The sequence below is a fragment of the Oncorhynchus kisutch genome, linkage group LG20, assembly GCF_002021735.2.
Source record: "Oncorhynchus kisutch isolate 150728-3 linkage group LG20, Okis_V2, whole genome shotgun sequence".
Lineage (NCBI taxonomy): Eukaryota > Metazoa > Chordata > Actinopteri > Salmoniformes > Salmonidae > Oncorhynchus > Oncorhynchus kisutch.
The window spans coordinates 21,285,017-21,307,597 of NC_034193.2; the positions used below are offsets into that span (position 1 = coordinate 21,285,017).

General features: G+C 41.8%; 2 protein-coding genes and 1 long non-coding RNA gene across 6 annotated transcripts in view; 2 read left to right on the forward strand and 1 right to left on the reverse strand.

The window, feature by feature from the left end:
- dnah3 (dynein axonemal heavy chain 3) overlaps positions 1 to 4,542 on the forward strand; it is a 51,318-nt gene extending 46,776 nt beyond the window's left edge. The window contains exons 58-61 of the mRNA XM_020453258.2: positions 861 to 1,003; positions 2,036 to 2,240; positions 2,424 to 2,561; positions 2,634 to 4,542. Of these exons, the coding sequence (XP_020308847.2) occupies positions 861 to 1,003; positions 2,036 to 2,240; positions 2,424 to 2,561; positions 2,634 to 2,987 (840 nt within the window). The 3' untranslated portion in view covers positions 2,988 to 4,542. The remainder of the gene's footprint in view (positions 1 to 860; positions 1,004 to 2,035; positions 2,241 to 2,423; positions 2,562 to 2,633) is intronic.
- A 3,021-nt stretch (positions 4,543 to 7,563) lies between these two features.
- On the reverse strand, positions 7,564 to 8,610 carry LOC109865623 (uncharacterized). The gene is made up of 3 exons (XR_002251603.2): positions 8,198 to 8,610; positions 8,019 to 8,037; positions 7,564 to 7,903 (listed from the first exon to the last, which is right to left on the reverse strand). It is a non-coding gene; the product is annotated as an uncharacterized LOC109865623 (long non-coding RNA).
- A 3,880-nt stretch (positions 8,611 to 12,490) lies between these two features.
- Positions 12,491 to 22,578, forward strand: LOC109865622 (DCN1-like protein 3). 4 transcript variants are annotated; one of them, XM_031798841.1, is made up of 4 exons: positions 12,491 to 12,543; positions 14,738 to 14,823; positions 15,330 to 15,894; positions 20,225 to 22,578. In XM_031798841.1, the coding sequence occupies exons 3-4, from the start codon at positions 15,440 to 15,442 to the stop codon at positions 20,775 to 20,777; spliced, it is 1,008 nt and encodes a 335-aa protein (XP_031654701.1). In that variant the 5' UTR covers positions 12,491 to 12,543; positions 14,738 to 14,823; positions 15,330 to 15,439; the 3' UTR covers positions 20,778 to 22,578. The 4 variants fall into 4 exon arrangements, with proteins under 4 accessions (XP_031654701.1, XP_031654700.1, XP_020309533.1 ...); XM_031798840.1 differs by having other exon boundaries at positions 12,503 to 12,605; XM_020453944.2 differs by lacking the exon at positions 12,491 to 12,543 and adding an exon at positions 12,761 to 13,369.
- Positions 22,579 to 22,581: the final 3 nt, after the last annotated feature.

The window sequence follows — 22,581 nt, forward strand, 5'->3', positions numbered from 1 at the left end:
TGAATACCGTGGCTTTAAATCTATACAAGTGCGAGCAATCTCACGCAGTCTTTCTCTGCCTCCATCAACTCCATTCAAATCGTATCCAAAATAGATCATCCTGTTCTAGATTGATATATATCCCTATATATAGATGTCCTAGCCTACCTCTTTCAGGCAATACATTCAATTCAGTATTAGCCTTATTTTCAGCTAATTAATGATGGGTTATGCATAATAAGCTTCTAACTTATGTCTCTTGCGCAATACGCACGCACCTGTGCTCTGCTGGCCTCTCTCCATAAAAAAAAACGCCCCTTAGCTCTTGGGAGTCCCGTGCAGGAAAAGCTAGACTAGAGTAGCTTGCTCGACATGACTTGTTCTCGCATTTCTTATATCAATAGACTATTCGACAAGGGACGGAAGCTCTTGTTTGCTGACGGCACAATCATTTGGGCTTTTCTGAGTTTGGGATTATTAAATGTCTTTAATGTAGGGCTCATAAAGTGGATTTAATGTATCTCATCAGTCTCAGGTAGCATCAGGGCTGAATTTTTTTAAATCAAAGCTCTAATCAAATCCAGAGAGAGGCTTATTTATATGCTTTATAACGCTTTTTAACGACACTTCCGTTTTTTTACTACCTAGGAGAACATTTATTTATTCTCCGGATGGAACATTTGTAAAATACCGGGAAAATATTCACCTCTACTGGACACTTCTCTGTGTGATCAAAACCTGTACATTCTCACAGCCCGGCACTTTATGTGGATAAGAAGTTGTGATGCCTCAGAACAAGCCCTGATATGTCAGCTCTGTACAAAAGCTTCAATTGTTTTGAATTTATTATACTGGTAGTTAGATCTCTTTGATTACTACAGGAAGTGGTTGATGAGCTTGCGGAAGACATCCTGTCCAAGCTGCCAGCAGACTTTGACATCCAGATGGTGATTAACAAATACCCAGTGATGTATGAGGAGTCCATGAACACTGTGCTGAGACAGGAACTGATCCGCTTCAACAGGTAAATATCGTCAGGAAGTGTAGCGTTTCAAACGGACACAATAGAATGCACTCATAAAATACTTACTCTACATCTGGCCATGGTGATTGGAGTCTTATGGTCAATTGATTAAAAGCAAAGTCAAATGTTTTGTGTCCCACATAGGGTTGCAAAGGGAGGGTATATTACTGGTAATGTTCAATGATTTTATAGACTTTATCACGTTTACAACTAGTGGCCTTTTTGGATACTTCAGATTATCACAGGTGTCTGTTAATATCTCTGGCCCTCTGTGTGGCCTTATCTGTCTCACTATTGTTTGTGGAGATATGCTCTGATGAAGGTCGACTGACCGAAAGCTCAGCCTCTATTCAAATAAATGGGCATCTGACTGGAAGTGTGCAGAGACTTTTTTCCCCCTGTTTTTCCAGTTTAGCATTTTGCCTCCAGCACTTTCACTAATCGGTTTTGGATGTGCAGTATTTTCTGCCTATTATCTACATGGAATTTTCATCACATGTAATATCTATAAAATAAGATTTTAAAATAGAATGACAAAGCTGTTAAACATTATCCTAAATATATCCCATCAACTCAGTCAATAACATTGGTGTTTAATAAAAGGGTTTCAGTATGAAATATCCTTTACATTTTTATACACGTTTACTTATTTTATTATTGCAATTAGTCTTTGTTGTAAATATTGTGGCGCCAAACTGGTGGCAGTTGTGAAAAAAAGTCTATAGTTCGTAGAGTTTCATTGTTGATTAGATGCTTTTTTCATTAATTAAGCTATTTTCTCTTGAACCATATGGTTTATCCACTAGAAGTTATTTAAGTATAAATTACCAACTTTGCCATAGATTTGGTAAATTACCGGTAGTTTTACAACACTAGTCCCACATTTAATGACCACTATAAGCAGTTGATTTGTACTCTGTGTACAGACTGTCATTACTACACAATCATTACAGGCCTTTTTGGCTATGGGGAATTTGGGATTAGCCATTATGTGTTCATAACATGCTGATAATGATGCTTTGACCCCCTCAGGTTAACTCAGGTGGTACGCATCAGTCTGATAAACATTGGAAAGGCACTCAAGGGTCAGGTGGTGATGTCTTCTGAGCTGGAGAACGTCTTCAACAGTATGGTGGTGGGCAAGGTGCCAACCATGTGGTCGGCCAAGTCCTACCCGTCTCTGAAGCCTCTGGGCAGCTACGTGTCCGACCTCCTCGCCAGGCTAAAGTTTCTACAGGTCAGTTATGATCGCCAAGAGAGTGAGGGTACTGAGCTGCTCAACCCCCAACAATACACATTCAAATGTGTTTGTATGTTCAATTAAAGTTATTTTGAGGACAGGGATTTTGTTTCCTGTGAAACTGATACTTCTGATAAACACAAATACTGATGCATGGGAGTTGGGCGGTGTGTTTGACAGGACTGGATCAACAATGGGCCACCACCAGTCTTTTGGCTCTCTGGGTTCTACTTTACTCAGTCCTTCCTCACGGGAGTATCTCAGAACTTTGCCCGAAAGTATACCATCCCCATCGACTTCATTGGCTTTGAATTTGAGGTAAGGGAGTACAATGTAAACCTCATCTTTGTGTCCAGTGAATGCATGGCATGACTTCCCTGTCTCTATCAGGTGACCAAGCAAGAGACCCACATGGAGAACAAGCCAGATGATGGGGCCTACGTGAAGGGGTTCTTCCTGGAAGGGGCACGCTGGGACCGGGAGAAGATGGTCATAGGAGAGTCCCTCCCCAAGATCCTCTTCGACCCCCTGCCCATCATCTGGCTCAGGCCAGGGGAGATGTCAAAGTTCCTGCATGAGAACATCTATGTGTGTCCCGTGTACAAGACCAGTGCCCGGCGCGGAACCCTGTCCACCACGGGCCACTCCACCAACTACGTAATGCCTATCGAGCTTCCCTCCGACCGGCCACAGAAACATTGGATCAACCGCGGGGTGGCCTGTCTGTGCCAGCTGGATGACTAGGCATAGCTCTGCAGACATCTTACAGGATGTTAGATATGAGAGACAGACAACCAACTCACTCCTTTTAAATCGCTATTAAAAGGCAGATTTTCAACTCGATTTCTTGATATTTTTAAAGATTGCACAGGCTGTCATATAGCCTGTGTACCAGTCTCTTTAGCTAACATTCCACTCCTTGACACTCCTTGTCATTGCCAAAGAGACTGGCCTCTCAATGTTCAATATGCAGCCAGATTTACAGCACAGTTGCTGGTTGGTTGTTGGAAACGACATTAATATTTTCCATGACAATGTTATGGATGGGGCAAATTTGGCACAATATAGAATTTGAATTTTAAGAACGGCAACAAACAAAACTGTTACGACCTGCTGAGGTAATTCCCTGGTGATCATCATGAAATTGCTTACTTTTTAACAATTTGTTGTGCTTGTTGCAACCTGGTCTCAGAGCACTTTGTATTATTCTGTATGTAAATCCGAGACACTCTATTTAGTATATGTTACATTTTGTATGGTAGGCATTAGTTTGTGCTTGTCCATTACACATTTCATATGATATGTTACGAATTACAATTCATATTATGTTATGAATTTGCTAAATGTACAATATGTTACGAATTTTCAAAACGTTTAATACGTTACGAATTCTAGCTAGGTGGCTAATGTTAGCTAGGGGCTAGGGTTAAGTTTAGGAGTACGGTTGAAGGGTTACTTAACATGCTAAGAAGTTGCAAGTAGTTGCTAATTAGCTAAAATGCTGAAGTTGTCCGTGATGAAATTCGAACTCGCAACCTTTGGGTTGCTAGACGTTCGCGCTATATACCCACCCATCCACACTGACCAACCACCCTCCTTTCATTTTTGTCTTAACCATCTGTCTTATGAAACCGTACCAAACATAACATACTTAATAAATGGAGTGTCTCGGATTTATATGCAGAATAATAAGAAATGCTCTGAGACCAGGTTGCCATTTCAGTTCTATTATTTGTCCCTCCTCTCATATTAATAAGAGATTGAGTCAAGATGGGATACTTTAGGAAACTTTCTGAATGGACATAGTGAGAATTAGCGAACACACACACCCTAAAAGGACCCATCAATCAAACCCACCAGCGCACCTCAGACACAAACAAATCTCATTTCTCCTTTCCTAAAATGTTTTATTAAAAACCTAGGCCATCTGAAAGTAGGACTATGCTACATTATAGCATAATGTTAAAATAATGTTGCCTTTCAAATTAATTGAAAATGAAAGTTTGAAAGGGGAGAGAGAGACAGCTATAGTATAACTTGGTTGATTATTGGTTATGTAATTATTGTCCAAGCATGTGCTTATTCCAAAGGAAGATTTCCACAGAATTCCATCAATAAGGGATGATAGCTTTCACCTGGTCAGTCATGGATGTCATAATATTTTGTACATCCAGTCGTTTGGGCAATTATTTTGAGCAATTAAAAAGAAAATACACTACCGTTCAAAAGTTTGGGGTCACTTAGAAATGTCCTTGTTTTTGAAAGAAAAGCAAAAATTAAAATAACATCAAATTGATCAGAAATACAGTGTAGACATTGTTAATGTTGTAAATTACTATTGTAGCTGGAAGTGGGTATTTTTTTAATGGAATATCTACATAGGCCTACAGAGGCCCATTATCAGCAACCATCACTCCTGTGTTCCAATGACACGTTGTGTTAGCTAATCCAAGTTTATCATTTTAAAAGGCTAATTGATCATTAGAAAACCCTTTTGCAATTATGTTAGCACAGCTGAAAACTTGGCAGGTGTTTTTAAAACGTGGTCTGCCACTGCAAGGACGATCAGCTGTCCATCCTGTCTCCCTGTAGCGCTGTCTTAGGCGTCTCACAGTACTGACATTGCAATTTATTGCACTGACCACATCTGCAGTCCTCATGCCTCCTTGCAGCATGCCTAAGGCATGTGAGCATGGAACCTGGGCATCTTTCTTTTGGTGTTTTTCCAGTCAGTAGAAAGGCCTTAGGCATGCTAAAGGCTGTAAGTGTCTTAATGACCGTTCCAGAGGTGCGTGTTCAATAATTGTTTATGGTTCATTGAACAAGCATGGGAAACAGTGTTTAAACCCTTTACAATGAAGATCTGTGAAGTTATTTGGATTATTACGAATGATCTTTTAAAGGCAGGGTCCTGAAAAGGGGACGTTTCTTTTTTTGCTGAGTTTATATTAGACGAAAGAAGCACCTTGTTCTTGCTTGCTGGATATAAAATAGACTACAGCATTCACAATGAACTGGCGGGGAAGATAATGGTGAGAGCTTCTCTGGTATAATGTCATCACATTAGGGCTGGTGGTAAAAATGCAATAAACGGGAATCCTTTGTGCTCCCTGTGCCCAATGTTTATGTTCGCAATTAAATGTATTACATCAGAATGCCCAACGTTAGAATGTTTCCAATCAAATTTATGAATTAAATTATAACATTTTCCTATCCGTCTAATTTGCATAAACTTTGTGATTGGATGATAGCTGTGAAGGTTATCGAATCCTCTGATCTCCTGGAGCTCATTAATGATGGAACGTTCATATTTGAATATTGCCGAAAGGCCGGTCTCTTTGGTAATGACAAGGAGTGGAATGTTAGATAAAGACACTGGTACCAGGCTAGCGGTCATAGAGATGGATCCCCTTCCGTAGCGGTGCGTGGGTAAAGTCCCTGGGAAAGCCAAGCCAGAAACAAAAACGCCAATTTACAACCTGTGCTGTGATAATTACGTTGTTTGTGCTATAACCTGTAAGTTCATATGCCATGTCACCGTGAAATATAGGCCTAAGTCTGAGACAATAAGAAGACTGTGGCAGAATAAATTGAACCACACCTTTGTTTCATCACGAAGTCAGAGAACAACCTCTGTCTGGTGAAGTCCACAAAGCATATTGCATGTAACAAACAGTTACATGACCCAAAGCATGGTCAAAGCAAGTTAAAATGTCCAATATTTTCAGAGTACTAAATCAACCTTTGATTTAGAACCACAGAAATGACGCTTGTGTGTGTGCAAGTAGAAAAAACATGTTGACTCACCCGACGTAGAGAAACATCAATGCCATCCTCCTCTCTGTCATGTTGACTCACCCGACGTAGAGAAACACCAATGCCATCCTCCTCTCTGTCATGTTGACTCACCCGACGTAGAGAAACACCAACGCCATCCTCCTCTCTGTCATGTTGACGAAACGGTCTGTCACTATCATACAGTACACGCTTTTAGTTTTTGTTGACCTCGGCAACCTGGCTAAAATGCTTGCTCGCTAGCCTAACTTCCTTTCATGGGCAACGATTAACCAACTAGTTAACCTGTTTACTCAGTTTCAAAAACCCTAAAGGGCTGCTGGTGTGTTTACATACACTACATGACCAAAAGTATGCAAACACATGCTCCTTGAACATCTCATTACAAAATGATGGGCATTAATATGGAGTTGGTCCTCCCTTTGCCGCTATAACAGCCTCCATCCACTCTTCTGGGAAGGCTTTCCACTAGATCTTGGGACATTGCTGCGGGGACTTGCTTCCATTCAGCCACAAGAGCATTAGTGAGGTCAGACACTGATGTTGGGCAATTCGGCCTGGCTCTCAGTCGCCGTTCCAATTCATCCCAAAGGTGTTTTGATGGGGTTGACTGGCTCTGTGCAGGCCAGTCATGTTATTCCACACCGATCAACAAACCATTTCTGTATGGACCTCGCTTTGTGCACTGGGGCATTGTTATGCGGAAACAGGAAAGGGCCTTCCCCAAATTGTTGCCACAAAGTTGGAAGCATCGAATCATCTAGAATGTAATTGTATGCTGTAGCATTAAGATTTCCATTCACTGGAACTAAGTGGCCTAGCCCGAACCATAAAAAACAGCCCCAGACCATTATTTCTCCTCCACTAAACTTCACAGTTGGCACTATGCATTGGGGCAGGTAGAATTCTCCTGGCATCCGCCAAACCCAGATTAGTCCGTCGGACTGCCAGATGGTGAAGCGTGATTCAGAATTCCAGAGAACGCGTTTCCACTGCTCCAGAGTCCAATGGCGGTGAGCTTTACACCACACCAGCCGATGCTTGGCATTGCGCATGGTGAGCTTAGGCTTGTGTGCGGCTGCTCGGTCATGGAAACCCATTTCATGAAGCTCCCAACTAACAGTTCTTGTGCTGACGTTGCTTCCAGAGGCAGTTTGGAACTCAGTAGTGAGTGTTGCAACCAAGGACAGAAAATATATTTTTTGTGGTTGCACATTACCTTTTAAAACTGGAAAGCCACTAAAAGAGAGTAGCCTACTAATCTTTAACTGGTTATAGTAAGACATTGTTCCTATCAGTCAAATTTAACAGTTGATAAACTGAAGGTGGTGGTAAATGAATAAAACCTTTGTTGTGTGTATGCACTCTAATGCACTTTACTCAATAAATCCTTAAATTTATTTTTCAACCCGACAGAGTTCATCTGACTTTTTAGTAATTCCTTGAAAGAATGAATGAGGAGGAGTGGTTCTTTTCAAAACTCAATTTATTGAAAAGATAAATATATTCAAAATAGTATCACAAATCTTTATGGCTACTTATCTTAAAGGACAGACAATGCTGAAATCCACATAGCAGCTCTTGTCAGGAATCACATGCATAAATACACTTGGAAATTAATGACTTTTTTCTCCAATATATAAGATGGATTTTCAACTCAACTCCTGAGAATAGCCAATAACTTTCCTCCTGTCCTTGGTAACATCAACCCTTTCACAAGAATATAGAGTTCATCTAGTATCAGCTGTAGTATCAGCTGTCCTCATGTGACTGTAAGTAAACTGGCTGGCCTGCTTCCTCATGCGTTGCTGTGCATTCAGCTTCCTGCCTTTCTGGGTTGTCAGTCCCATTATAAGCAGGTAGATCTGCAATGAAGGGTATGGAACCGAAATAAAACCATGACATTAGATAATAGTGAAATCACACAATATCGCCCGAGATATATAAACATTTCTTCTGGTTTAGATGTCTGTCACTTACAAGTCTTGGATAGGGATTCCTGTAATAAAGACCTGCGAAACTTAGTGGGGAAAAACATCACTCAGATTCTCACACGAAAAGCATTTAAGTGTGAACTCTAAAACATGTCTGACTTGTCCAGAGATTATTACTAAATGAAAGAATTTGAAAATGTCAACCAGGCTTTTCTTGACACTCACCAATTTCTATCCTTGTCTCACATTCTACTAAGCACTTCTTTATTGATTCCTGATCTGTCAACTGAAAGGGATACACAGAGCAACAGATTCATCAAACAGATACAGATGATACCGAGCTACACAGACAAACATAGGGTCTGTCTTTTTGCCTGTTGGTTCTGTCTGAAGAGGGTCTGGGCCTCCTGGACAATGTACCTTCTGTCACTCACAGTGTCTTGTGGGAGTGTGGACTGCGCCCCAGGCGATCCGAAATACCCTAATATACAGTGACAGGACCTGATTACGTGTGGCTGTCGTCATTTGGTCTAAAAACAATACAAAGCAGGGAATAGAAAAAATATATGCAAGGAGTAACTTGCCCGATATACACTGCTCAAAAAAATAAAGGGAACACTAAAATAACACATCCTAGATCTGAATGAATGAAATATTCTTATTAAATACTTTTTTCTTTACATAGTTGAATGTGCTGACAACAAAATCACAAAAGTTATCAATGGAAATCAAATGTATCAACCCATGGAGGTCTGGATTTGGAGTCACACTCAAAATTAAAGTGGAAAACCACACTACAGGCTGATCCAACTTTGATGTAATGTCCTTAAAACAAGTCTAAATGAGGCTCAGTAGTGTGTGTGGCCTCCACGTGCCTGTATGACCTCCCTACAATGCCTGGGCATGCTCCTGATGAGGTGGCGGATGGTCTCCTGAGGGATCCAGACCTGGACTAAAGCATCCGCCAACTCCTGGACAGTCTGTGGTGCAACGTGGCGTTGGTGGATGGAGCATGATGTCTCAGATGTGCTCAATTGGATTCAGGTCTGGGGAACGGGCGGGCCAGTCCATAGCATCAATGCCTTCCTCTTGCAGGAACTGCTGACACACTCCAGCCATATGAGGTCTAGCATTGTCTTGCATTAGGAGGAACCCAGGGCCAACCGCACCAGCATATGGTCTCACAAGGGGTCTGAGGATCTCATCTCGGTACCTAATGGCAGTCAGGCTACCTCTGGCGAGCACATGGAGGGCTGTGCGGCCCCCCAAAGAAATGCCACCCCACACCATTTTTTATTTATTTATTTAACCTTTATTTAACCAGGTAGGCAAGTGGCGAATTTGCCAATCTTGGTGTTTTCTGGGAAATGAAAAACATCCTGCACGGTGTTGGGCTGTAAGCACAACCCCCACTTGTGGACGTCGGGCCCTCATACCACCCTCATGGAGTCTGTTTCTGACCGTTTGAGCAGACACATGCACATTTGTGGCCTGCTGGAGGTCATTTTGCAGGGCTCTGGCAGTGCTCCTTGCACAAAGGCGGAGGTAGCGGTCCTGCTGCTGGGTTGTTGCCCTCCTACGGCCTCCTCCACGTCTCCTGATGTACTGGCCTGTCTCCTGGTAGCACCTCCATGCTCTGGACACTATGCTGACAGACACAGCAAACCTTCTTGCCACAGCTCGCATTGATGTGCCATCCTGGATGAGCTGCACTTCCTGAGCCACTTGTGTGGGTTGTAGACTCAGTCTCATGCTACCACTAGAGTGAAAGCACCGCCAGCATTCAAACATGACCAAAACATCAGCCAGGAAGCATAGGAACTGAGAAGTGGTCTGTGGTCCCCACCTGCAGAACCACTCCTTTATTGAGGGTGTCTTGCTAATTGCCTATAATTTCCACCTGTTGTCTATCCCATTTGCACAACAGCATGTGCAATTTGTCAATCAGTGTTGCTTCCTAAGTGGACAGTTTGATTTCACAGAAGTGTGATTGACTTGGAGTTACATTGTGTTGTTTAAGTGTTCCCTTTATTTTTTTGAGCAGTGTAATTAACACCAGACTCAACCAAAGGATCCAGAGTACTGCAAAAGACTGGGGGCTCCGTTTGAATTGATATAATCTGTGCTCAAACATCATTGAACAGGTGAAAAGATATACATTTAGAATATATACGGCGGTTGGTGAAAGTAAATATTCCATTACATTGCTTTGAATGATTACTTAAACAGAGGTACATTTAGTGCTGGACATGTGGGTAAATAACACATGTACATACATGTTTCAATGAACCACTAGGTGGCAATATAACATCTGAAATTAAGTAATAGTAGCAGAGACTAGATAGTTCTTATTATAAAAATTGACAGCCGTGGTATATCAGACCGTATGCCAAGGGTATGACAAAACGTTTATTTTTACTACTCTAATTCCGTTGGTAACCAGTTCATAATAGCAATAAGGCACCTCGGGGGTTTGTGATGTATGGCCAATATACCACGGCTAAGGGCTGTATCCAGGCACTCCGTGTTGCGCATAAGAACAGCCCTTAGCCATGGTATATTGGCCATATACCACATGTCCTCTGGCCTTCCTGCTTAATTATACCTCAGTGGACTAAATAGCTACTTGCTTCTTCTACAACTACAGCCATTCACTGGTTTCCACAAATACAAAGTAAGAGAAGGGAAAGGGGGATACCTAGTCAGTTGTACAACTGAATGCATTCAGTTGAAATGTGTCTTCCGCATTTAACCCAACCTTCTGAATCAGAGAGGTGCGGGGGCTGCCATAATCGACATCTAAGTCTTAAAATGTGCTTTTCGGTCTTAATTTAAGGTTAGCGTTAGGCTTAAGGTTAGCAGTGTGGTCAAGTTTATGGCTAGGTTTAAAATCACATTTTAAGAAGATGAATTGTAGGGTTTATGATTTTTGTGGCTGTGGTAACTAGTGACGACCCTTCCCCGGTGACTGGTTAAAAATCAAATCAAGTTTATTTATAAAGAGCTTTTAACATCAACAGATGTCAAAGTGCGTATACAGAATCCCAAACTAAAACCCCAAATAGCAAGCAATACATGTAGAAGCTGTTTTATGTAGTCTAGAATTATGCTGCGTTCAAAACAACCGGGAACTCGGAATCTCCGACTTCAGTGTGTTCTAGACAACTGGGAACTCAGAAAAAAACAAGCTCTGACTATGAAAAATTGGTTTGAATTGGTTTGAACATCCAAGTATTAATTCCAACTCGGGAACTCTGGCCTCTTTCTAGAGCTCCGACTTTCCGACCTGAAGATCACTGACGTCATGATTTGACCTAGTATTTTTCAGAGTTCCCAGTTGTCTTGAAAGCACCATTCAACCTCAGGAGGCTGAAGAAATGTGGCTTGTCACCGAAAACCCCCACAAACTTTTACAGATGCACAATTGAGAGCATCCTGTCGGGCTGCATCACCGCCTGGTACGGCAACTGCATCATCCACAACCGCAGGGCTTTCCAGAGGGTGGTGCGGTCTGCACAGCGCATCACCGGGGGAAAACTACCTGCCCTCCAGGAACGACAAAAAGATCATCAAGGACAACAACCACCCGAGCCACTGCCTGTTCACCCCGCTACCATCCAGAAGGCGAGGTCAGTACAGGTGCATCAAAGCTGGGACCTGAAAAATAGCTTCTATCTCAAGGCCATCAGACTGTTAAACAGCCATCACTAACACAGAGAGGCTGCTGCCTACATACAGACATGAAATCATTGGCCTCTTTAATAAATGGATCACTAGTCACTCTAATAATGTTAACATATCTTGCATTACTCATCTCATATACTCATCTCTATATTCATCTCTGATACTGTATTTTATCCCATCTATTGCATCTTGCCTATGCCGCTAGGTCATTGCTCATCCATATAGTTATATATTCCTATTCCATTCCTTTACTTAGATTTGTGTGTATTAGGTAGTTGTTGTGGAATTGTCAGATTACTTGTTAGATATTGCTGCACTGTCGGAACTAGAAGCACAAGCATTTCGCTACACTCGCAATAACATATGCTAACCATGTGTAAGTGACCAATAAAATTTGATTTATAATGAGCTGATTAATGTTGAAAATTGTAATTTTCTAGGGGAATAAAATGAGGTCAAATATTAACTTAGTGATAGTGATCTTCAGGCCGGCGCTCTAGAAAGACGCCAGAGCTTGACCGTTTTATTTTCCCAAATACCTAATTGTCTTGAACGCACCTAAGTCAGAGATTTTCGAATTCCTAGTTGTCTTGAACGCGGCATATATAGCTAGTTAGTTATCTAATGCCATGTTCAAAACAACTGGGATCTCGGAACTCCGAAATGTCCAACTTCAGTGCGTTCAAAACATCTGGAAAATACGAGCTCCGACTGAAAAAAATCGATTTGAACAGTCATCCATCTTTCTAGAACTCCGACATTCCAAATTGAAGTTCCATGACGTGATGATCTACCTCGTATTTTTCCGAGTTCCCAGTTGATTTGAACGCGGCATAATGGGGTCTGTGCGTCACACCTATGAATTTGGGCTAACGTGAGCTAGCAGGGTAACAAGGCAAAGTACCTGGTTTATGGCACGCTTATCGTTCATTTAATACGAAAGTCTAGGGTAGGAATATCTAACGCTGTATGTTTACATTGCAATAACACCATGCTGACTTATCGAATAGTAGTACTATCTGCCAATTATTACTTGACCTACCTGCTGTGCTGTTAGCTTTTTGACAACATGTCGCATTGAAATGACGATTAAATTGACGTATTTGAGAGGTGTGTTCGCAGCAATTAGTGTTGTTAAAGTCGCTTCGAAACAATTAAATAGTAATTTTTTTAATTCACTTTTCAAAGCCCTTCAAGTTAAACGATTTCACCAAATATTATGTTAATTCATGTTCGTTGGGTTTTAGCTGTATTAGTCAGGTTGCCAGCTACTACAATTTTGAACTAAATCTGAACAGGGGACCCCATCCACACAGATCAGTGGATGGTATAGTTGCTAGCTGTCTAACTGGTGCTCTGTTGGGAGGAAGTGATGCAGGGAAAATCCACTCAATGACTAAAGGGGAAACACAAAGAAACTATAAGCCTTTCGTACTGGTTCATCCGACTTTTTTTTAGTAGTCAATTTAAAGTAAAGACAGTCGTCTAGGGCGGTTGTTTGCAAACCAGGTGCGTTCTTATCAGGCAAAAGCCAACTTAAACGCTCGTTTTTGTTTATGGTGCTGACTAGCTTCCTACTAGCATTAGCTTGGCTGGCTAGCATTTAGCTAAGTGGGGCTGATTGTGTCGTTGTGTCCTAAGTTCGCTATTTGTTTTACTGATGTTATTGGAGTGATGTACGTGATTTTCTCGACAATCAACTATTTTTAAGAGGTAACGTTACTTATCCTGTTTGTGGTCTAAAATAGTTTATATATTTATGGCATACTAGATTGCTAACTTTACAGATAACTAGCTAACGGTTAGCTACATGATGACGTGCTAGCTAGCCAGTCGGTAGCTAAGTAATGATGATGGCGAAGTGTAACCAGCCACAAACGAGGCTATATTATTACCAGGGAACTTAGCTGCTGTTGTTAGACAGTCGAGTTGATTAGGTTACGATGTTAGCTGGTCAAACAAAGAAACGGGTATGTTAGCCAACGTTCAGATGCAAACTAGAACTGCACAGCTGAGCTAGCTAACGTTACCAAGTTTAAATATAATTGTTGGCAGTGTTATTTTCATAAATGGGTTGCTTACTAAATAGTTAAATAGCTATATATTCCCCACAGTATATACATGCCGATGTGTTCCTAGTCAGCTACCTACAACAATAACGTATATCATTAGAATGAGGTGAACGTGGTTGAAAGCACTGCAGTCTTTCCTGGAGGTGTTATGCCTGTACATGTCCACGGAAGTTTCATTCCTCATGAATAGTTTCAATAAATGTGATCAGGGGCTTTTCGCTTGTTGCTAAGTGTTTCATTAAATCATGAAAGACAGGAACAAAATAAAACACCAACTAGTTGAACAAGAATGGTAGTACAGTATTTGACTTATGAATCTTGCAACAGCTGGAAGCCATCATGAATTCCTCATTGGGTAACAGAATATTTCAAATGTAGGCCTATGTAATTAAAAGGTCTCAAACAAAGGAAAGGGCTAGGCATATTTATCTCTATAGTTTCCTGCTTTGTGGTTGAAAAAGTACCCAATTGGCATAACATAATAGAAACTGACTCAAAAGTGAGTCGGCCAGTAAAATACTACTTGAGTAAAAGTATTTGGTTTTAAACATACTTAGTATCATAAGTAAATGTAATTGCTAAAATATACTTACGTTTCAAAAGTAAAAGTATACCTTTTCAAATTCCTCATATTAAGCAAACCAGCTGGCACCATTTACTTAGAATGATTTTATTTACCAATAGCCAGGGACATGCTCCAACACTCAAACATCATTTACAAATGAAGCATGTGTTTAGTGAGTCCACCAGGTCAGAGGCCAGATACCCCAGAAAACTAAAGTAGTACTTTCAAGTATTTTTTACTTAAGTGCTTTACACCACTGTCTGCTTTCAATTAAAAGTAGTTCATCCTTGACTCAAGGCTGTGGAAATGCATGTTGTAAATGACTGCTTTCTCAATCTGAAATGACAAATTCACAGCAAGTTCATACACTGAATCTACATGTGGGCGAACGATACCCCTGTATCACATTATGCTTATGGTGACAAGATGCTGTGTGTCTTTCAGCATTACCGATGTTAAGGTCACCACGATGGAGCAGAAAAAGATGACACCTTCATCTAGAGTGATAAAGGCATTCTGAGGAAGTGTCTGTAAGTACTTATTATCAGAACCAACCCATTTCTTCGCTATCGCTGAGCAATTCTGGTAGCGTATTGTGCAGGCTAGTAGTATGTATGATCCAGACAACTTACATTTCAATTTTAGTGTTTTATTTTGTGGTATCTTGTGGTTTTAGTATTTTAGTCAGTAATATGGTAATCCATGCTGTATTAGGCTCTTCTCTATAAGTAGTTATTCAGCCCTCTAGTTTGATATGAACCCTCCTATACATGGTACAGTACCAGCTTCTATGGTAACTGGGCCAGGCTTAAAACTGCCAGACACTTCACCCTTTTGCGTTGGTGATGTATCCTACTTGTATGGTCTTCATATGATTTTCTTATTTTAGCATTTAGCAGTTGTCTTCTCTAGTAATTATTACCTCAGTGTTGTGGCTTTTGACCCTTTGTGACTAATGGGTTTGTTGATTCAGTGACTCATTGTCACTGTAGTTGTTGACCCCATGTGACTGTGTTGGACTCCTCCTCTGTTCCAGGGCCCAAGGGCATGTTGAGACGTCTCACCAGGCCAGAGCAGAGGCGTCTTGGTGGGGCAGACGGGGCCTGAAGGAGGGGAGGACAGACCGAGAGGACCAGAGAGAGAGACATGGGCCAGTGCGTCACCAAGTGTAAGAACCCATCGTCCTCGCTTGGCAGCAAGAGTGGCGACAAGGAGCAGGGGTCCAAGTCCCACCACAAGAAAGGCGGCGGGGGAGGAGGGCACAAAGAGGAGCCTGGCACTGTGTGCAGAAAGACCTCCAGTGAGCACATGTTCAACGGCACCAAGACCGCCATGGAGGTTACCGTGGAGACCACGGTGATCCCTGCGTCAGCCATGCTGGGGGACCTGAGGAAGGAGGACCGCTTGGTGGCGGATAGGGAGGGGCCGTCCTTGCTGCGCATCGAGGAGCTCTTCTGCTGCTACAAGGACCCGCATGAGGATGCCATCTTGGAGGAGGGCATGGAGGGGTTCTGCAACGACCTGTGCGTGGACCCCGCCGAGTTCCGCGTGCTGGTCCTCGCCTGGAAGTTCCAGGCGGCCACCATGTGCAAGTTTACAAGGTGAGAGACGGGTTGGGGATGAGATCGGAAGGAGTAAGGGTGAGACAGACGATGCTTCATCAATGTGTTTTAGCCTGATATTCAGAAAACATGTTCAGAGAAGATTCCTCAAGTAATTTATTGGTCCAAAAGAGACTATATTAGCCTGTACTATTGATTAGCATGGCTGATTCAATGACTGATGTTAGACATCTGACCAAATTTCTAAAATGGCTTCTGCTGCCCTGCACTGTATGTTTTAGGCTAGCTTCCCCTCTCACTGTGCAGTGTTTCATTTAACATTGGTCTGGCTGGCCACCCCACCCCCACTTCTCTCAGCTTTCAGCAGCACGGCAGCTCACTTACTATTCTGACAGGTAGGGGGCACACAGGAAATCGAAACAGGCTCTGCCACTGCACTCTGTAATGATTAGGGATTAGACAGGGTCTTTCTCTGATTGTCTATTGCTCAGATGATTTTGTCCTCTTCATTTTCATGTAATCTTGTACCTAGTCTGAAGATTGTACCTATTACCATCATTTGACCTATTAACAAATATTCTCATCTGAGCTACCTAGAGCCAGAAACTTGAAAGGTTTACTGTTGCTTTGCTGTTCACACCAAGTCTAATTTCATGTCTGCTGTATAAAAGGGGGTGGGAAAGCAATGTATATCAGGGGACATATCTGGCCAGGGACTCATGCTGAAGTGACAGCAGAACAATGTGACAGGATGTGGTTAAGTGAGTCAAATCCAGTGTTATTTGTCACATGCTTCGTAAACAACAGGTGTGGACTTACAATGAAATGCTAATTTACAGGCCCTTCCCAACAATGCAGAGAGAAGGAAGATAGAGAAATAATAGAAACACAATGATAACGTGGCTATATACAAGGGGTACCAGTACCAAGGGGTACAAAGTAATTGAGATAGATATGTACGTATAACTAGGAATAAAGTGACAGATGGTAAAGTAGCAGCGGTGTATGTGATGAGTCAAGAGTTAGTGCAAAAAGGGTCAATGCAGATAACCAGGCTAACTATTAAACTATTTAGCAGTCTTATGGCTTGGGGGTAAAAGATGTTAAGGGTCCTGTTGGTTCCAGACTTGGTGTGTGTGTGTACACATCCTATAGTAGGGACTGAATGACTTAGACTGTGTGTGGACATCCTATAGTATAAACGGCTTACTGATTTTGTGTGTGTGTGAGCCTGTAGACTTCCTAACACTAGCGTATTGACTTCCTATAGACACTGTATGAGGGCATAGGCTTCCTATAGACCATATATATGCTAATTACGCTTGCTGTAACCTCTCTCTCCTTCCGTCTGTACTCTTCCAGCCGTTCTGGGTTGGTGTAAACTCTTTCTCTAAATTGTCAGCCTTCGCTAAAGATGTATTTTGCTGACTGTCTGCAATTAAACAGGACATAAAGCAAAATATCAACAGTTAGCAAGTAATATTTAAATTAATAGTTAATTATATAAAAAAATATAGTCTGTATGATTAAATTCTCATTACTGAAACAGAAGTTCTCTCTACTGCAACTGGCTTTAAATTGCAGCATTAAGTGAGAATGGTGTTGTGAAGGATGAGGAACCGTAGCATGTTTTGCTAACAATAGAGAGACTTGATGACTAAGCAAATCTTTACTCAATGTACATAATTAGACATTAATGAAGTACATTTTAATTGAAAATTGTAATAACGTTTTTCTAAATGTCAAACTACTGTCGTGTACGCAGTCTGCCAAGAGAATGTTTAACTTGTAGCTGGAGAAATATAAAGAGATCTGCTTACCTGGTAGCCATCTTGAAGGTACTGGCAGATGTGTTGCTTGGTTCAAAATCAAACTTATTTTAAATTCTCTGTGTGTGTAAACAATCCTTCAAAAATGTTGTGGAGGATGAGAACATCAGTCATGGACACTTCATTTTTCCAATATTTTTTCATTATTATTATACATGAATATTCAGTTAATAATTTTTCTGTCATTTGAAAACATCTAGTAGAACATCCATTTATTTTTTTCAGAATATTTTCATTTTACTCTGTTTAAATTACAACAACATACATTCCGACAGAGCTGGACATGTTGTGGTAATGAGAATTTTAGCAGAAAATGCAATAAAATACAAAAATAATTCATTCCTATGTTGAAATTACTCTTCGTGCAAGGTAGAGAACACTTATCTTTATGATATTTTGTTATATTACTAAATTACATGTTTAATATTTAAAATCATGAGAATGACCCAATAGCAAAACAGTCCTGTAGTTTAGCATTTGCTTCATTGGACCACTTCCGTATTGAGCGTGTCACTGGTACTTCCTGTTTGATTTTTTGCTTGTAAGCAGGAGTCAGGAGGATAGAGTTATGGCCAGATTTGCCTAAAAAACAGTAAGAGAGCTTTGTATGCATCTCTGTGTGTGGAGTAAAGGTGATCTAGAGTTTTTTTTTAGTCTCTGGTTACACAGGTGACATGCTGGTAGAAATGAGGTAAGAACGATTTCAGTTTTCCTGCATTAAAATTACTGGGCACTAGGAGCGCCACCTGGGTGAGTATTTTCTTGTTTGCTTAAAGCCCTGTACAGCTCGTTGAGTGCTGTCTTAGTGCTAGCATCAGTTTGTGGTGGTAAATAGGCAGCTACGAAAGATAGATGAAAACTCACTTCATTAGCTGTAGACCATACTATTTATGATGTATTCTAACTCAGGTGAGCAGAACCTTGACTTCCTTAGTATTAGAGATCGTGCACCAGCTGTAGTTAAGAGAAACCCCCCCCCCCTTGAGCTTACCCAAAGCTGCTGTTCTGTCCTGCCGATGCATAAAAAAACAGCAAGAATATTATCCATGCCCTTGTTCAGCCAAGTTTCCTTGAAGCATAGGATATTACAATTCTTCCGGCCCTGTTGATAGGATAGTCTCGATCGTAGCTCGTCCAGTTTGTCCTCCTGTGATTGTACATTCGCTAGTAGAACAGAGGGTAGAGGCAGCTTATTCACTCGCCGCTGTAATTTCATCAGGGTGCCCGCACGTCGGCCTCTAAATCGCCCCTCTCTTTCTCTTCCGCATGTCGGGGATTCAGGCCTGGCCCGGGGTGAGCAGGGGCCCGTATAACGGCTGCTATACATTCCAGCGCCATTCTCATCAAGGGGGCTTCTTGCCCTTTCTCTCCCTGTGCTGTAAAGCGTGCTCCTCTTTATCAGAGCCTTTAAAAGGCATAGTTATTTCTGTTTTTACTTTACCTGACTTCTTTATGTTAAGGCCCATGTGATGTTTATCAGAGTTAGCTTAGTTAGGAATCTTTTACCTATTAACCTTTCTAGCGCAGGCGCTAGCGGAACCCCTCAACAACAATCCGCTGAAAAGGCATTGCTCGAAATTAAAAAATATTTGAAGAGAAATATCCACCATATTGGAGTCAACAGAAGTTAGAAATAACACTATAAATATTCACTTACCCTTGATCTTCATCAGAAGGCACTCCCAGGAATCCCAGTTCGACAATAAATGACTGATTTGTTCCATATAGTCCATCATTTATGTCCAAATAGCCACTTGATGTTAGCGTGTTCAGCCCACTAATTCATCTTCATGAGGCGCAAGCACTTCGTCCAGACAAAAACTCGAAAAGTTCCGTTACAGGTCGTAGAAACAAGTCAAACGATGTATGGAATCAATCGTTAGGATGTTTTTAACATAAAACATCAATAATTTTCCAACCGGAGAATTCCTGTCTGAAGAAAAGCACTGGAACAAGAGGTAACTCTGTCTGGAGCGCGCATCACGAGCCTGAGACACTCTGCCAGACCACTGACTCAAACAGGTCTCATGAGCCCCTCCTTTATTGTAGAATCCTCAAACCAGTTTCTAAATACAGTTGACATCTAGTGGAAGCCGTAGGAAGTGCAACGTTTATCCATATCCCACTGTGTATTCGGTAGGCCAAGCTTTGAAAAACTACAAACCTCAGATGTCTCACTTCCTGGTTTGATTTTTCTCAGGTTTTCGCCTGCCATATGAGTTCTGTTATACTCAGACATCATTCAAACAGTTTTAGAAACTTCAGAGTGTTTTCTATCCAATACTAATAATAATATGCATATATTAGCATCTGGGACAGAGTAGGAGGCAGTTCCCTCTGGGCACGCTATTCATCCAAAAGTGAAAATGCTGCCCCCTATCTCAAAAAGGTTAACTACTTAAAATTGCCCAAGTTGTCTTTGTTGCCAAAAATGTAAGACACTGACAGGTTTTGCCCCCTATTGCTCATTGCCCTGAGTCAAAGGTTGATATTATGTTGCGTTCTATAATGCAGCCTTGTTTCTCCCCTCCTGTCTGTAGGAAGGAGTTTGTGGATGGATGCAGGGCGATCCAGGCGGACAGTCTGGAGGGCATCTGCTCCCGGTTCTCCTGCATGCTGCTGGAGGCACAGGGCGAGGAGAGCTTCAAGGACCTGTACCGCTTCACCTTCCAGTTCGGCCTTGATGCCGAGGAGGGCCAGCGCTCTCTTCAGCGCGACATCGCCATTGCTCTGTGGCGCCTGGTCTTCACGCAGGACACGCCGGCTATCCTTGAGCACTGGCTGGACTTCCTTGGCGAGAACCCGTCGGGCGTGCGGGGCATCTCGCGGGACACCTGGAACATGTTCCTCAACTTCACACAGGCCATCGGGCCGGACCTGAGCAACTACAGCGAGGACGAGGCCTGGCCCAGCCTCTTCGACACCTTCGTGGAGTGGGAGATGGAGCGCAGGAAAAAGGAGGCACAGGAGGAGCAGTTGAAGAGGGCAGAGGAGGAGGAGAGGGGATGCACTGAGACCGAGGGCTCTCCCTCCAGCACAGACGGACTTGAAACAGAGAGCGGATGGGGCTCACAGACCTGGGTGGGCCACTGACTATGGAATTCTGGGAAGGGAGGAAGGTCAGGGTTGGTGGGTTCTGACCTATAAGTGAACTGTACATCTGTGAATCATTGGATGACAAATTAGTATTAACATTACCATTATTCCTCTCGCTCCTTTTCTGTTGCGGTGGGACAGGGTTTCCTTGCACCCTGCTTTATTTCTGGTTATTGAAAGGGCTCTAAGAACTGTATTGTTTTTAAGCACTTCTATTTAAGTTATTTGTTTTATTTGTCTTTAATGTGTTTGTTTTTTAAACAATTTGGACATGTGGTCCATTTTAATCTTTCCCAACTCACAAAGAAAGCTCAGTATATAGGGTTGCTTTAAAAACCAGGTGCCAGAAAGCCATACCAGTTCCCAAGTCTCATTGACCTGGAAACACTGGTGACTGGACCTCTCACCCAAAGACGTAGGCTTATTAAATCCTCATATTGCATTAAGAAGAAGGGAAATTGGGACAATCTATTTGTCCTCAAATAACTCCTTATTACCAGAGACTGAGCTTTATCTTTATGGGGTCAGTGAAATCAACTTGATTGAAATTGTTTTATTTTGGAACAACATTTGAGTGTGGATGAATTGGCTTTCATTTTTGACATGTGGACTATATAAAGGGTTATATTCTTGGCTTATCTATTGCCTGTAGTTGTGATGGCCAACCAAGATTTGTTCAAGACGTGGTCGTACTCGAGTATGCATAATGTCCTAAAGTAAAAATTGAAGTGAAGCGACGGTGAAAATACCTTGTTACTATTTTTCTTCTATTTATCTAAATTAAACATTTGTTGAAGCTATATTCCTATAAGTCCTTCTAAATATCAAGTTGATTTCTTTGAAAATAATCACACCCTTTTTTTCCTCTCTCTTCTGCAGTGTAATTTATGAAAAGGTTGTTGAGTGCTTTAGACCGTGGTAGTGTCTTTAGCTTATTCTAATTACCAGGGCTTGGTTCCATTTTGGTCCATAGCCCCTGTCCCTTTAGTGTTCACAGATTCCAAAGGACTGAACACATGTAAGCAATATGGTATTGGCCACCAAGCCGTTCAATGGACTGTGGACTTCTACCTGAAGTTATAGCTTGCACATATGTAGTTAATTCAGATCTGTGAACAGGACAGAAGGTGACTGTACCTGGGCTACATTCAGGGCTGTTGTGTTAGGTCATTACAAAGCTTTTGTCCTTCCATGGAGGGCAGAGTATCTACGGGTTTTCGCTACTCTCTTGTACTTGATTGAATCAAGGTCCCAAATTAGTAAAGAACAACCCTCACCTGGTTGTCTGGTTTTTCCTTTCAATTAAGACCTAAAAACCCACATACACTAGGCCCTCCATGGAATGGGTTTGACACCCTTGCTTTAGGGACTCTGTAGTTAGTTAGAATAAGCTAAGACCTTACCAAGTTTGCAACAATCTTACAACATTGGACAGCTATTCACTCTAATCTTGTGGGCATGTCAAGAATGTGTGTCGGCTGCTAGTGACTGTTGTGTTAAGTGCACAAAACACAATGGCCCTCCTAGTCACCATGCTTGTAATGCTCTCATTCATGCCTGCAGCTTCTAGACCATTCACAACTGTTGAATTATAATGAAACAGAGCCCAGGCCTTTTGGTGACAGTGGATCATTGTTAACCAGGTGCATGGCTCATTGAGTGTCTGCAACTGAGTCCAGTGTGGTCAGGGGGTGCCCTTGTGAGGTTTATGTTTTCCTTTGCCCTTTTTATATAAGATGCATTGATTTATAATGAATAAAACCATGTTCCAACTTTTGACAGTGGACCACGAAATACATAT

Excerpts from the sequence above, each read along its gene's own strand:
- LOC109865622 (XM_031798841.1), top strand. The coding sequence starts at position 15,440 with ATGGGCCAGTGCGTCACCAAGTGTAAGAACCCATCGTCCTCGCTTGGC. Across the intron at positions 15,895-20,224 it reads ACCATGTGCAAGTTTACAAG|GAAGGAGTTTGTGGATGGAT; the intron begins GTGAGAGACGGG and ends TCCTGTCTGTAG.